The sequence below is a fragment of the Oncorhynchus nerka genome, linkage group LG17, assembly GCF_034236695.1.
Source record: "Oncorhynchus nerka isolate Pitt River linkage group LG17, Oner_Uvic_2.0, whole genome shotgun sequence".
Classification (NCBI taxonomy): domain Eukaryota; kingdom Metazoa; phylum Chordata; class Actinopteri; order Salmoniformes; family Salmonidae; genus Oncorhynchus; species Oncorhynchus nerka.
The window spans coordinates 24,337,951-24,351,513 of NC_088412.1; the positions used below are offsets into that span (position 1 = coordinate 24,337,951).

The 13,563-nt window shown below is 45.2% G+C and overlaps 1 protein-coding gene across 1 annotated transcript in view; it reads right to left on the minus strand.

Moving 5' to 3' along the window:
* Positions 1–1,439: 1,439 nt before the first annotated feature.
* Positions 1,440–13,563, minus strand: part of LOC115145017 (ral guanine nucleotide dissociation stimulator-like 1) — a 37,866-nt gene continuing 25,742 nt past the window's right edge. Inside the window, exons 11-22 of the mRNA XM_065002791.1 lie at positions 12,458–12,605; positions 12,229–12,343; positions 11,949–12,118; positions 11,437–11,636; positions 11,029–11,103; positions 10,649–10,854; positions 6,981–7,114; positions 5,768–6,087; positions 5,569–5,654; positions 5,350–5,439; positions 3,980–4,011; positions 1,440–3,664 (exon numbers count right to left, since the gene is read on the minus strand). Of these exons, the coding sequence (XP_064858863.1) occupies positions 5,426–5,439; positions 5,569–5,654; positions 5,768–6,087; positions 6,981–7,114; positions 10,649–10,854; positions 11,029–11,103; positions 11,437–11,636; positions 11,949–12,118; positions 12,229–12,343; positions 12,458–12,605 (1,468 nt within the window). The 3' untranslated portion in view covers positions 1,440–3,664; positions 3,980–4,011; positions 5,350–5,425. The remainder of the gene's footprint in view (positions 3,665–3,979; positions 4,012–5,349; positions 5,440–5,568; positions 5,655–5,767; positions 6,088–6,980; positions 7,115–10,648; positions 10,855–11,028; positions 11,104–11,436; positions 11,637–11,948; positions 12,119–12,228; positions 12,344–12,457; positions 12,606–13,563) is intronic.

Sequence of the window (13,563 nt, forward strand, 5' to 3'; positions counted from 1 at the left end):
TGGTGATTTGTTTAAATCCCACCGTACCTTCACTATGCAATCTGGTTTCAGAGTTCGTCATGGGTGCACCTCAGCCACGCTCAAGGTCCTAAACGATGTCATAACCACCATCGATAAAAGACAGTACTGTGCAGCAGTCTTCATTTACCTGGCCAAGGCTTTCGACTCTGTCAATCACCACATTCTTATCTGCAGACTCAATAGCCTTGGTTTCTCAAATGACTGCCTCGCCTGGTTCCCCAACTACTTCTCTGATCGATTTGACGCCCTGAACTCTGAGGGCCTGTTGTCTGGACCTCTGGCAGTCTCTATGGGGGTGTCACAGGGTTCAATTCTCGGGCCAACTATTTTCTCTGTATATATCAATGATGCCGCTCTTGCTGCTGGCGATTCTCTGATCCACCTCTACATGGATGACACCATTCTGTATACTTCTGTCCCTTCTTTGGACACTGTTAACGAACCTTCAGACGAGCTTCAATGCCATACAACACTCCTTCAGTGGCATCCACCTGCTCTTAAAACACAAATAAAACTAAATGCATGCTCTTCAACCGATCGCTGCCCGCACCCGCCTGCCCGACTAGCATCACTACTCTGGACGTGTAACAGATGTGAAATGGCTAGCTAGTTAGCGGTGGTGCGCACTACTAGCATTTCAATCGGTGACGTCACTTGCTCTGAGACCTTGAAGTAGTGGTTCGAGAGGTCATAACTGCATTGAAGTCAGTAGAAATGTCTTTAACTCAAAGTCCACAAATTCTATGGTGCTTTACAGGACTTCTCATTGTAGCACTTTATTTTATGGTAAAGATATGACCAAGTAGATAATTAAATGGTAATTACACTGTAATAACCCATTTGTTACACTACTTGTTTGTACCAGAATAATAATTGGAAGTATCAAAGGGTCGAACAAATAAACAACATCATAGTAATGATCATTTATTTAGGTAGAGAATTTTGGCAGTGAAGACACACAGAAACTGAGTTCATTAGAAAGAATTCACAAGTGTTGCATGAGAATCAACACAGGGAGAATGTCAGTATTAGAGAATGAGCGTTATGGTAATAACCAGTGAGATGGAGAGAATAGATGAAACGTAGGAGTGTATATGGTAGGGACCGGTTTCACTGTGTGGGTTAGACAGGTGGGGTGGAGGTGTTAATGCTGGTTAGGCAGTGTGGGAGAGCCGGTATCTGTGGGATTCCGTTAAAAGGGGGGTGGGTGTTGGTGTGTAGAGGCCTCGGCACAGGAGGAACTGAATTAGTGTCAGTGTGTAGAGGCCTGGGAGGAACTGAATTAGTGTCAGTGTGTAGAGGCCTCGACAGGAGGAACTGAATTAGTGTCAGTGTGTAGAGGCCTTGAATTAGTGTCAGTGTGTAGAGGCCTCGGCACAGGAGGAACTGAATTAGTGTCAGTGTGTAGAGGCCTGAATCAGTGTCAGTGTGTAGAGGCCTCGGCACAGGAGGAACTGAATCAGTGTCAGTGTGTAGAGGCCTCGGCACAGGAGGAACTGAATCAGTGTCAGTGTGTAGAGGCCTCGGCACAGGAGGAACTGAATCAGTGTCAGTGTGTAGAGGCCTCGGCACAGGAGGAACTGAATTAGTGTCGGTGTGTAGAGGCCTCGGCACAGGAGGAACTGAATTAGTGTCAGTGTGTAGAGGCCTCGGCACAGGAGGAACTGAATTAGTGTCAGTGTGTAGAGGCCTCGGCACAGGAGGAACTGAATTAGTGTCCTTGTGGGCTAGTGTGAAAATATAATTCATATCAGCTGTGACAAACTATTGGGGGTGAGTGTTTGTTTGGGTGAGACTCGGTGCACAGGGAGCTGGCTGTTCAGAATGTTGTAGATAGAAAAGTAATGTAAGAACGGACATGCCTATTCTGAATGACAGTCTGTTCTGCACAGTACATTTCCAACTGAACATCCTGTAAGAGGTTCGACACACATTACAGTTCCTGCAAATGGAGGACAACGCAATACGTGAATGTCGTATTTGTCAAAATGGGCGGTTTCTTTTTTGCCTGCTACGCAGATTTTCACCGCTCAAAGTTTGAAATGAAACATACTATTCCTTACCCTCTGGTGGGAGGCACTCATGTAGATAATGAGGCTGTATCACGCCAAACTCACTTGGTTAAAATGAAACCAGAAACATAGTTCCTCTTTCGGCACAAAGTTGTTTCTCTTCACAAAGTTATCATCAACTTATAAATTGCAACAACAATTTCTTTTAACAAGCACCAGTTCTGGTATAAATCCTTGAAAACAAAAGTGATGAATGTACAAACGCCGTTTATAAACTTTCAAACCGCAACATTTTCTCAAAGCTCCATGGAAAAATGTGTAGCTACAATTGTAAGAAATTAACTTTAAAATAAAAAAAAGTGACACCAAGAAAAGGGCTCTAAAATGCTGACCCACGGCCACATTCAGCCACGTTGACAGGCTGAACAGAATCGGAATTAACATACAATTTAAAAACATTGTCCTCAGTCACCCTCTACAAGTTTGATTGACATACACTGGTGTACAATACATTAGGAACACTTTCCTAATATTGCGTTGCACCCCATTTTTTACCCTCAGACCAGCCTCAATTTGTTGGGGCATGGAGTCTATAAGGTGTTGAAAGTGTACCACAGGGATGTTTTTGACACTCAAACCGGTGTGCCTGGCACCTACTACCATAGCCCATTCAAAAGGCACTTAAATCTTTTTGTGTCTTGCCCATTCACCCTCGGAGTGGCAAACACATAATCCATCTCTCAATTATTGCAAGGCTTAAATATCTTTAACCTGTGTCCTCCCCTTCATCGACACTGATTGAAGTGGATTTAACAGGTGACATCAATAAGGGATCATAGCCGTCACCTGGATTCACCTGGTCAGTGTCATGGAAAGAGGTGTTCCTAATGATTTGTTCATTGTGTGTGACACGGTTTTCTGCCCTGTAAAAAAAATAAAAAATCAAAGAGAAACTAAATGATACTCCATTTTGTTCTGAGGTGAAAAGAGTTTAAGATTAGGTCACTCATTCCATCTACTTCCCACCTCCCGAAGTCACCCAAACACTAAGAAATGCATTTCTATTAGGACTGCTAATCAATGCGTCAGGCAGCGCAATCCGGGCCTCACATAGAGACCCATCCTATTTGTGTCACTACACCATAGAGGTGAGATAGGACAGCTAAACAATATTAAAAAGGAAATAACTTGTTAAAACCAAGTAGTAACCTATCACACAGCTCACAATGAGGTGCAGCCCCACGTGGTACACAGTGGACAGGAAGGCCACTGTCTGCTACTGGTGTGGGGGAGGGGGGCACAGCGGTGGGGGTCCGATTGGGGACAAGGGAATAGGTAATTCAGAGTCTACCTCATTGACTTGAACTCATTCCCCATGTTTGGTCCTTGTCAGTCTCACAGCATATCTGGGGAGGGGCTGGAGCACTGTACAGCAGTGCAGCAGGAAGTCAAAGTTGGCTGAGGTGTTCATGGCATAACACAGGCTTACTAGGATGATGCAGGAGGCCTGGGTGTTTTAGGCAAGGGACATGGCCAACAGGAAGACCAAGCGACAGCACATGCAGGGCGGGCCAGGCTGTGTTTCACTCAACGGGGAACTGGCTGCTGAGGAGTCAACTCCCTGGAACAGTCTGGTGACAGAGGGGAAATGGTAAAAAAAAAAAAAAAAGGACCATCTGTATGGGTCAGATACATCTAATATAAACATTTAAAAACACTGATAACTGATTCCTGTTAAAACCTGTCAAAGACCAAGTTTACAAATCTGATTGAATTTCTCTGACTACAACACAATGTCTATTTCAGGGTAGATTTGTTTTAAATACATGTTAATTACAGTAAACCTCATAGGGGGAGATCAGTGTTAGTCAGGTCAATCGAGCAGACACTAAGATCATTAATGACTAACTAATTAGTAAGTTAAGAACAGGTTGTAAATGACTAACCTGTCACCTATTCTCAAAGTTGAAGAGCTCACCTTGCAGGGAACAAAAATGACAGTGTGAAAGACTGAACACTGATAACACGCTGTGCTGGTGAGACAAACAGAGGTGAAGGACTATAAAAACTGCCCAAAAATACTAATGAAACACATGTTCTAGATGCAAAAAGCAGTTAGTCACAACAAATACAGGAGAAGTCTCTACAACAGTCAGTCGGGGGAGCCTCTATTGGGTGCACGCGCTTGATTTTTTTTTTATGGGTCTAATTGTAAAGACATGTCATTTAACAGTAAAAATGTATTACATTTTAATGTGGCAAGAACACAAATAGTAATGATGTGGTCATCTGATTAGCTAGCATCAATCATCATGTCACCAGAATAAAACATTTCCAATAAAGCATCACCACACTGTGAAGTTCATCATTACTCATTTAATCTATAGCCATTTTATCTATAACTGCTTTACCGAGTGGGAAGACCACACCATATCATCGCGTAACTCCACGTTTACTTCAATTTGATGGTTATTATATAAATATTTGATCATAAATTCTCATAATTCATTTTACCGACAAGATCCACCTTGTCGAGATTGTTTTGTTTTGTCAAATTGGAAAGTTTGCCTACAAATGAGGTGTTTCCATCAGGCCTGTCGTGACATTTATCTGGCATGTACATTACTCACATGAAAAGGTTGGATGGAAACCTGGTTATTGTAAAAAAAAAAAGATTTAAAAAGAAGAATTCACTTAAATCAGCTACCTGCAGCTGTGCACATTCATCTACTCCATTTGATGAATGGAAATCTGTTCCAAACACCATAATGACATTCATCGATTGCTATTAGGCCTACTACTAGTGGATGCAAAGTTTCCCCCAAAAATGTGAATTTATTTTTAAAATACATGAAATGTTTCATAAATTTCCTTCAATACACAAACCAGCATATCAGTCTGTGTAGCCCATATATCCAGTGCTGTCTCGCCCAAAATATTATGACAGGCGCCATTTCGCTCGCAAGGATGCTTTCTCCAGTGAGATTGATGCGTTATGCTCTTGTCTTGGTCTAATTATAAATATTTAGAGACCCCCCGCTCCCAGTTTGCCTATGCAGGGGAATAGATCATTCCTGTGGCTCCCCCGTAATTCACACTCCTTGTATCTAGCATGGTCAGGTCTGTCAGGAAGGTGCCCAGGTAAGGTATTTTCCCCTGCAGTGCACCCTGGGAAAAGTAAAAGCCTAGGATAAACCATACCAATACATCAGCAGGCACAGCCAAGCTTCTCACTTTGACTCCCCTCCTTAAAACGTAAACAAGCAGGGCCTTGAACACAAACTGCCAGTGGCTTGTAGCTTGCTCCATCTCTCACCATTTCATTTTTCCTCTGGAATCGTTTGTGAGTGTGTTTCTGGTGCTCCTTAGCACAGCCTACCTGATTGTCAAACTTAGAGGTGCCCTCCTGTAGGGGAAAAAGTAGATCGCAGTAGTGATTTGATATTTACACAATCAATTAAATCATAAATCAACCACTACACCAATAGCCAAACCTTTTCATATAATTGTATTAATTAACAGAGCAGTCTCTCACCCCCCATCAGCAGCTCTCGGCTCGTCAGGTAGTTGTTGTGATGCGAGAAGACGTCTGATAGCTCCTCAAACGTAGACATGCTGTCTCTGGGAGTATTACATAGAGAAAAGATTAGAACTAATTGGGAATGCATTGGAACTCCTCCACATAAGTTGTGACTAATCAGTTCATATGCATTCAGGTTGTGAAAAAGACTCACTTGGGCACCCAGGACCAGGCCCTCTTCAGTCTGTAGAGTGGGTTGGACTGCAGTGCAGACACAATGGCACGGAGAGAGGAGAAGTTCTTAAGCACGCGACACTCCTGAGCGATGTCTATCCAGCGCTTGATGACCCGTGCCCTGAGAAGCGGGCGGATCTGTTGTCGGTGCAGTATGGTGCTGACCACACACGCTGCCACAGCGTTGAACTGGGTGATGGTGGCACGGATGGTGGGAGCACTGTGCTTGTTCTGTTTCTTATCCCTCTGGGACCAGATGGAGCCCAGGCAGTGGTGAGGAATCACCTTATTGAACAACAACTGGAAACAGAAACTAATTAAGCCGTGTTCACATTGGCTTAATTTCGTAGGTGGTTTGAAGTCCGGTAGAAATCTGATTCCTTGTCCATGTGACTTGTGTCTGAACAGTCAAATCTTATATATTTGCCCTCATGTTGTTTTTAGACTTATTTGGCATATCTTGTTGCTTGCTAGCTACTCTAACAGTTTGACAAGAACATGTGGTAGCTAACTAGCCTGTTAATTGTTTACAAACAAATGAATGTGCTAGAATGCTAAACAGCTACCTAGTTGATTGCTGTGGCTAGCCAAAAATGATTTGCTTTGAAAGTTGAATCAACTTATCCTAAGCTTTTAAAAGTGTTCTTACACTATCATTTTGAACATTCAAAGCAACTGGGAAGATTCCATGTCAGGCATTGTTGTCACCTTAGCTTTCTACATAACCTCTGAGTAATAGGATGCATGAGCACCACCATCAATCAGCCTACACCACTGCGCACACCCATCATTACTATGACAACTAGCATAGCCATGTCAGGAAATGGCTGCCGTCTGAAAACAAACAAATCTGATTTGGTCACTTGTAACTTACTGTTTGGACAGTACGTAGTCCAAAACAGATTTGTGAATAAGGCTTTAGACTATTAGGTTGCGTTCATACAGGCAGCCCAACTCTGATCTTTCGTCCACTAATTGGTCGTTTGACAAATCACATTAGATTTTCACATCAGATCTTTTCAGTGCTGATCTGATTGGTCAAAAGACCAAACAGTGAAAATAAGAGAATTGGGCTTCCTGTCTAGACACAGGCATAGTCTTAAAACACAAACGTATATTTATCGTGCATTGTTCAAATCCCACCTGGGAATCCATACGCCCACCCAGACCCCCTCCCTCAGCCTTTCTCTTACCACATCCATATAGGTCAGTTGCTCTGCCACCAAATCTGTATCAAATGACATGAAGTCTTCCTGGACCTCAATCTCCACTTCCTCATCCTCACATAGGCCGAAGGAGCGTATGCTGTCAAAACCGCTGGAGAAACCTACCAGGAGTAATGATCAGATTAATGATGGAAGGCCAAACATGGAGATCAAATCAGAGTTTATTTGTCACGTGCGCCAAATACAACAGGTGTAAACCTTACAGTGAAATGCTTACTTACAGGCTCTAACCAATGGTGCCAGAAAAAGGTGTGAGTGTGTGTAGGTAAGTAAAGAAATAAAAACAACAGTAGAAATACATTTGAAAAAAGCAGTAGCAAGTCTATATACAGACACCTGTTAGTCAGGCTTATTGAGGTAGTATGTACATGTAGGTATTGTTAAAGTGACTGTACATATCTGATGAACAGAGAGTAGCAGAAGCGTAAAAAGAGGGGTTGGCGGGTGGTGGGACACAATGCAGATAGCCCGGTTAGCCAATGTGTGGGAGCACTGGTTGGTCGGGGCAATTTAGGTAGTATGTACATGAATGTATAGTTAAAGTGACTAAGCATAAGATAAACAGAGAGTAGCAGCAGCGTAAAAGAAGGGTTGGGGGGGTGGCACACAATGCAAATAGTCCGTGTAACCATTTGGTTAGGAGTCTTTTGGCTTGGGGGTAAAAACTGTTGAGAAGCCTTTTTGTCCTAGACTTGGCACTCCGGTACTGCTTGCCATGCAGTAGTAGAGAGAGAACAGTCTATGACTGGGGTGGCTGGGGTCTTTGACAATTTTTAGGGCCTTCCTCTGACACCGCCTGGTGTAGAGGTCCTGGATGGCAGGCAGCTTTGCCCCAGTGATGTACTGGGCCGTACGCACTACCCTCTGTAGTGCCTTGCAGTCGGAGGCCAAGCAGTTGCCATACCTGGGAGTGATGCAACCGGTCAGGATGCTCTCGATGTTGCAGCTGTAGAACCTTGAGGATCTCAGGACCCATGCCAAATCTTAGTTTCCTGAGGGGGAATAGGCTTTGTCGTGCCCTCTTCACGACTGTCTTCGTGTGTTTGGACCAAACTAGTTTGTTGTTGATGTGGACACCAAGAAATTTGAAGCTCTCAACCTGCTCAACTACAGCCCCGTCGATGAGAATGGGGACGTGCTCGGTGCTCCTTTTCCTCTAGTCCTCAATCATCTCCTTAGTCTTGGTTACATTGAGGGATAGGTTGTTATTCTGGCAGAACCCGGCCAGGTCTCTGACCTCCTCCCTATAGGCTGTCTCGTCGTTGTCAGTGATCAGGCCACTGTTGTGTCGCCAGCAAACTTAATGGTGTTGGAGTCGTGCCTGGCCATGCAGTCATGGGTGAACAGGGAGTACAGGAGGGGACTGAGACATGCATCCCTGGGGAGCTCCAGTGTTGAGGATCAGCGTGGCAGATGTGTTGCTACCTACCCTCACCACCTGGGGGCGGCCTGTCAGGAAGTCCAGGATCCAGTTGCAGAGGGAGGCGTTTAGTCCCAGGATCCTTAGCTTGGTGATGAGCTTTGAGGGTACCATGGTGTTGAACGCTGAGCTGTAGTCAATGAACAGCATTCTCACATAGGTGTTCCTTTTGTCCAGGTGGGAAAGAGCAGTGTCGAGTGCAATAAAGATTGCGTCATCTGTGGATCTGTTTGGGCGGTATGCAAATTGGAGTGGGTCTAGGGTTTCTGGGATAATGGTGTTGATGTGAGCCATTACCAGCATTTCAAAGCACTTCATGGCTACGGACGTGAGTGCTACGGGTCTGTAGTAATTTAGACAGGTTGCCTTTGTGTTCTTGGGCACAGGGACTATGGTGGTCTGCTTGAAGCATGTTGGTATTACAGACTTAATCAGGGACATGTTGAAAATGTCAGTGAAGACACCTACCAGTTGGTCAGCACATGCCCGGAGCACATGTCCTGGTAATCCCGTCTGGCCCCGCAGCCTTGTGTATGTCGACCTATTTAAAAAGGTCTTACTCACGTCGGCTACGGAGAACGTGATCACACGGTCGTCCGGAACAGCTGATGCTCTCATGCATGCCTCAGTGTTGCTTGCCTCGAAGCGAGCATAGAAGTGGTTTAGCTCATCTGGTAGGCTCGTGTCACTGGGCAGCTCGCGGCTGTGCTTCCCTTTGTAGTTTAATAGTTTGCATGCCCTGCTACATCCGACGAGCGTCGGAGCCGGGGTAGCATGATTCAATCTTAGCCCTGTATTTGCCTGTTTGATGGTTCGTCGCAGGGCATAGCAGGATTTCTTGTAAGCTTCCGGGTTAGAGTCCCGCACCTTGAAAGCGGCAGCTCTACCCTTTAGCGCAGTGTGAATGTTGCCTGTAATCCATGGCTTCTGGTTGGGGTATGTACGTACAGTCACTGTGGGGACGATGTCCTCAATGCACTTATTGATAAAGCCAGTGACTGATGTGGGGTATTCCTCAATGTCATAGGAAGAATCCCGGAACATGTTCCAGTCTGTGATAGCAAAGCAGTCCTGTAGTTTAGCATCTGCTTCATCTGACCACTTTTTTTAAAGACCGAGTCACTGTGTTTCGCTTCCTGCTTTAATTTTTGCTTGTAAGCAGGAGGATAGTGTTGTGGTCGGATTTACCAAATGGAGGGCGAGGGAGAGCTTTGTAGGCGTCTCTGTGTGTGGAGTACAGGTGATCTAGAATTGTTTTCCTCTGGTTGCACATTTAACATGATAAAGATTTGGTAGAACCGATTTAAGTTCCCCTGCATTAAAGTCTCTGGCCACTTGGAGCGCTGCCTCTGGGTGAGTGGTTTCCTGTTTGCATATTTCCTTATACAGCTGACTGAGTGCGGTCTTAGTGCCAGCATCTGTCTGTGATGGTAAATAAACAGCCACGAAAAGTATAGCTGAGAACTCTCTAGGCAAGTAGTGTGGCCTGCAGTTTATCACAATACACTCAACTTCAGGTGAGCAAAATCTATTGACTTCCTTAGATTTCGTGCACCAGCTGTTTACAAATATGCACAGACCGCCCCTCCCTCGTCTTAGGGTGTGTGCTGTTCTATCCTGCCGGTGCAGTGTGTATCCCGCTAGCTGAATATCCATGTCGTCATTCAGCCACGATTCTGTGAAGCATAGGATATTACAGTTTCTTATGTCCCGTTGGTAGGATATTCGTGATCTTACTTCGTCCAGTTTATTGTCCAATGATTGCATGTTGGCGAGTAATATTGACGGTAACGGCAGCTTTCCTAGTTGTCTTCTGCGGGTCCGGACGAGGCATCTGGCTCTTCGTCCTCTGCGTCGCTTCCTCTTGCGAATAATTGGGATGTCTGCCCTGTGGGTTGTTTGGAGAATATCCTGCGAGTCCTGTTGCTGCGGTTGTTGTTGTTGTTGAAGAAATCTTAGTCTAATCCGAGGTGAGTGATCGCTGTCCTGATATCCAGAAGCTCTTTTCTACTGTAAGATACGGTTGCAGAAACATTGTGTACAAAATAATTTACAAATATCGCGAAAAAACCCCACATAATAGCACAATTGGTTAGGAGACCATAAAATGGCGGCCATCTCCTCCGGCACCATCTAATAAAAGGTATTTTCAGAGAGAAAGAGATACAAACTAAATAATTAAGAGGATAGAGTACTAATTAACGAGATATCTTACTGTTCCACCCACCCTCTGAGTCTACATCCAGACTGGCCTCAGCCTTCAGCTGCTCCAGTAGACTCTGGGCTTTACGCATGGGCTCCGATCCAGGCAGGGCCCTCTGTAGGTAGGCCATCACCCTGTGGAGGCAGGGGTAGGATGGAGGCTCCTGGAAGTCCTCTCGATACTGGCCCATCCAGGCTCTCAAGATGGAGGCAAGGGCACTAAGGGGGATGAGGGGCAGCAAGAGTCAGGGAGGGCTGCTGGGAGTAAGCTGCTGCTGACAGAGGGCAAAGCAGACTTGAAAGCTACACAGTAACAACTCAACTTCACTTGAATCAATATGGAAATCAAGCGAAGACAGACCAAGTAAAGCAGGAGATGCTGAGAAATCGTACATTCGAACAGCTCCTTTGGTTTCAGAGGGTCTACATTGCTCAGTCTGTTCTTCACTATCCTCTGGAATTCCATACCTGAGAGAAGACAAAACAAAAAAGAATTCAGCACCACTATCTACCATCAGTCTAAAAGCAGTGAGACCAGTAAGTCTCCTCAGCCTCTTCATATAGAGCAGTAGTGTTCTTCAACCATGGTTCTAGAGAGCCACAGTTTATACACACTTTCTCCCAGCTCAACACTTACACATACGTGACTTCATCAAAATCATGTTGATTATTGATCCAGGTGTTATAGCACTATGACTGGGACAAAAGCCTGTACACACTAGGTCCCACCAGGACCAGCTGTTGTCAGCTCCTGCTATACACTCTAGCCAACCTGTGCCCCCAGCCCAGAACCAGACGTACTTGTCTAGCAGTAGCTGCAGCACGGTGTGCGTGCTGGCGAAGGTGCGGTATGTGGACAGGAAGATGCTGGTGTAGGTGAGGTCATTGCCCTGGAACCCCGTCAGCAGGGTCTCTACCAGCCGCTCCAGAGTTCCAGCACAGATCTTCCAGGTTTCTACTTGACTCACCGTGTGGCCGGGTGGCAGCCGGTCCCCCGCTGCCTGTGACGAGACAAGATGGAAAGAACCAGGGATATTAGAACGATGAGAACGGTGAAAGAGGTTGAGACAAAGGCACCCTATATTTACATTTTTAGGCAGATGTGTCAGAGTATTGTCTCTGCTGGGAGAAAGGGAGAGGGCGAGAGAGAAAAGGGAGAGGGAGAGAGAGAAAAGGGAGAGAGAGAAAAGGGAGAGGGCGAGAGAGAAAAGGGAGAGGGCGAGAGAGAAAAGGGAGAGGGCGAGAGAGAAAAGGGAGAGGAGAGAAACCTTTGTGCTGCTAGTGCGCTACAATAGGGAACTACAACAGGTGACCTTGCTGAGGCGTAGGCTGGCACGCTGCTGGGCGCAGGGGAGTGTGGAGGCATAGCGACTCCTCAGCTGGACAGGCCACCCCGCCGTGCCTCGCACACGCAGCAGGAAGTCAAAGTTTGCAGAGGTGTTCATGGCGTAAAACATATTAGCGGTGTCAGGAATCACCAGTTCTGGAAAACGAAAGATTTTTTATGACAATATTATCACAAGTCGGTAATTACAAATGAGAGTATGAAAGACTGAGTGTGTGATATTTGAGTGACGGGGAGAATATTTGTACCTCTTTCGTCAGAGATGACCTGCACCAGCTCATATCCCTCCCCAGGCTCACTCTCCAGGTTGTGTTTGGCCACGGCTCTAGAGATCACTGCTGGAGTCTTATCCTGACTCGTCAACTGGGGAGGGAACAACACCATGTACCAATCAAAAACCACTAAAAGGGTTCCATACATTTATTCAAAATGTCTTGGCCATCTGAATCAAAGTACTAATCACCTGCTGAGACGTACCATGATGCTCTTGTAGAGGTTGCCGTTGCCCTGCTCCAGGCTGACTCTGATGATGCAGGCGTCCTGAGCCTGGGTGTTGTAGGCAGGGGGCAGGGGAGAGGAGGGGGACATGGGCGTTAGGGAGAGCAACCGTCTTGTGTGCGACTGCCTGGTGACAGAGGGAAAATGTTCAGGTTTAAAAAAAAGGACCATCTATATGGGTCAGATAAATCTAATATAAAACACACTGATATAAATGATTCATGGTAATACATATTGGGCTCTATTTGAACTAATCTAAAGCTATGGTAAATATTAGTGCTGGCGGTAGAGTTATAGGTTCAGGGTGTCTACGAAATATTTTTGCTATTTTCACAACCTGAATGACACAAAAGGACTGGGTTTTGATAAATAAACAAGTTAAGGGTGTGTCAAAGATTGGCCCCTTACTGGCCTATCAATGTGCTCCATGGTTAAATATGTGCTTCAAGTTGTGTATTTCCAGTCTCCTATGTATTGAGTTGTTAGTCCATTAAATAGTTCACCCCATATTTGCTAAATATGTTGAAAATATTTTGCTGTCCACATTGTTCTAATTGCATTGCTAAACATAGGCTATAGCATTCACACTGATATAGGGGCTAGGCCTACTGTAAATTGTAGTCTGGACATGGCTGTTAGTCAGCCTGCCATCTTAGTGGAGTCTGCCACTAGCACAGTCAGTGTAGTCAGCTAAGCTATTCCCATTGAGACCGTGTCTGTGCCTCGACCTAGGTAGGGTAAAACTAAACATGGCGGTGTTCGCCTTAGCAATCTCACTAGGATAAAGACCTCCTCCATTCCTGCCATTATTGAAAGAGCTCGTGATACCTCACATCTCAGAATAGGGCTACTTAATGTTAGATCCCTTACTTCAAAGGCAATTATAGTCAATGAACTAATCACTGATCATAATCTTGATGTGATTGGCCTGACTGAAACATGGCTTAAGCCTGATGAATTTACTGTGTTAAATGAGGCCTCACCTCCTGGTTACACTAGTGACCATATTCCCTGTGTTAAATGAGGCCTCACCTCCTGGTTACACTAGTGACCATATTCCCTGTGTTAAATGAGGCCTCACCTCC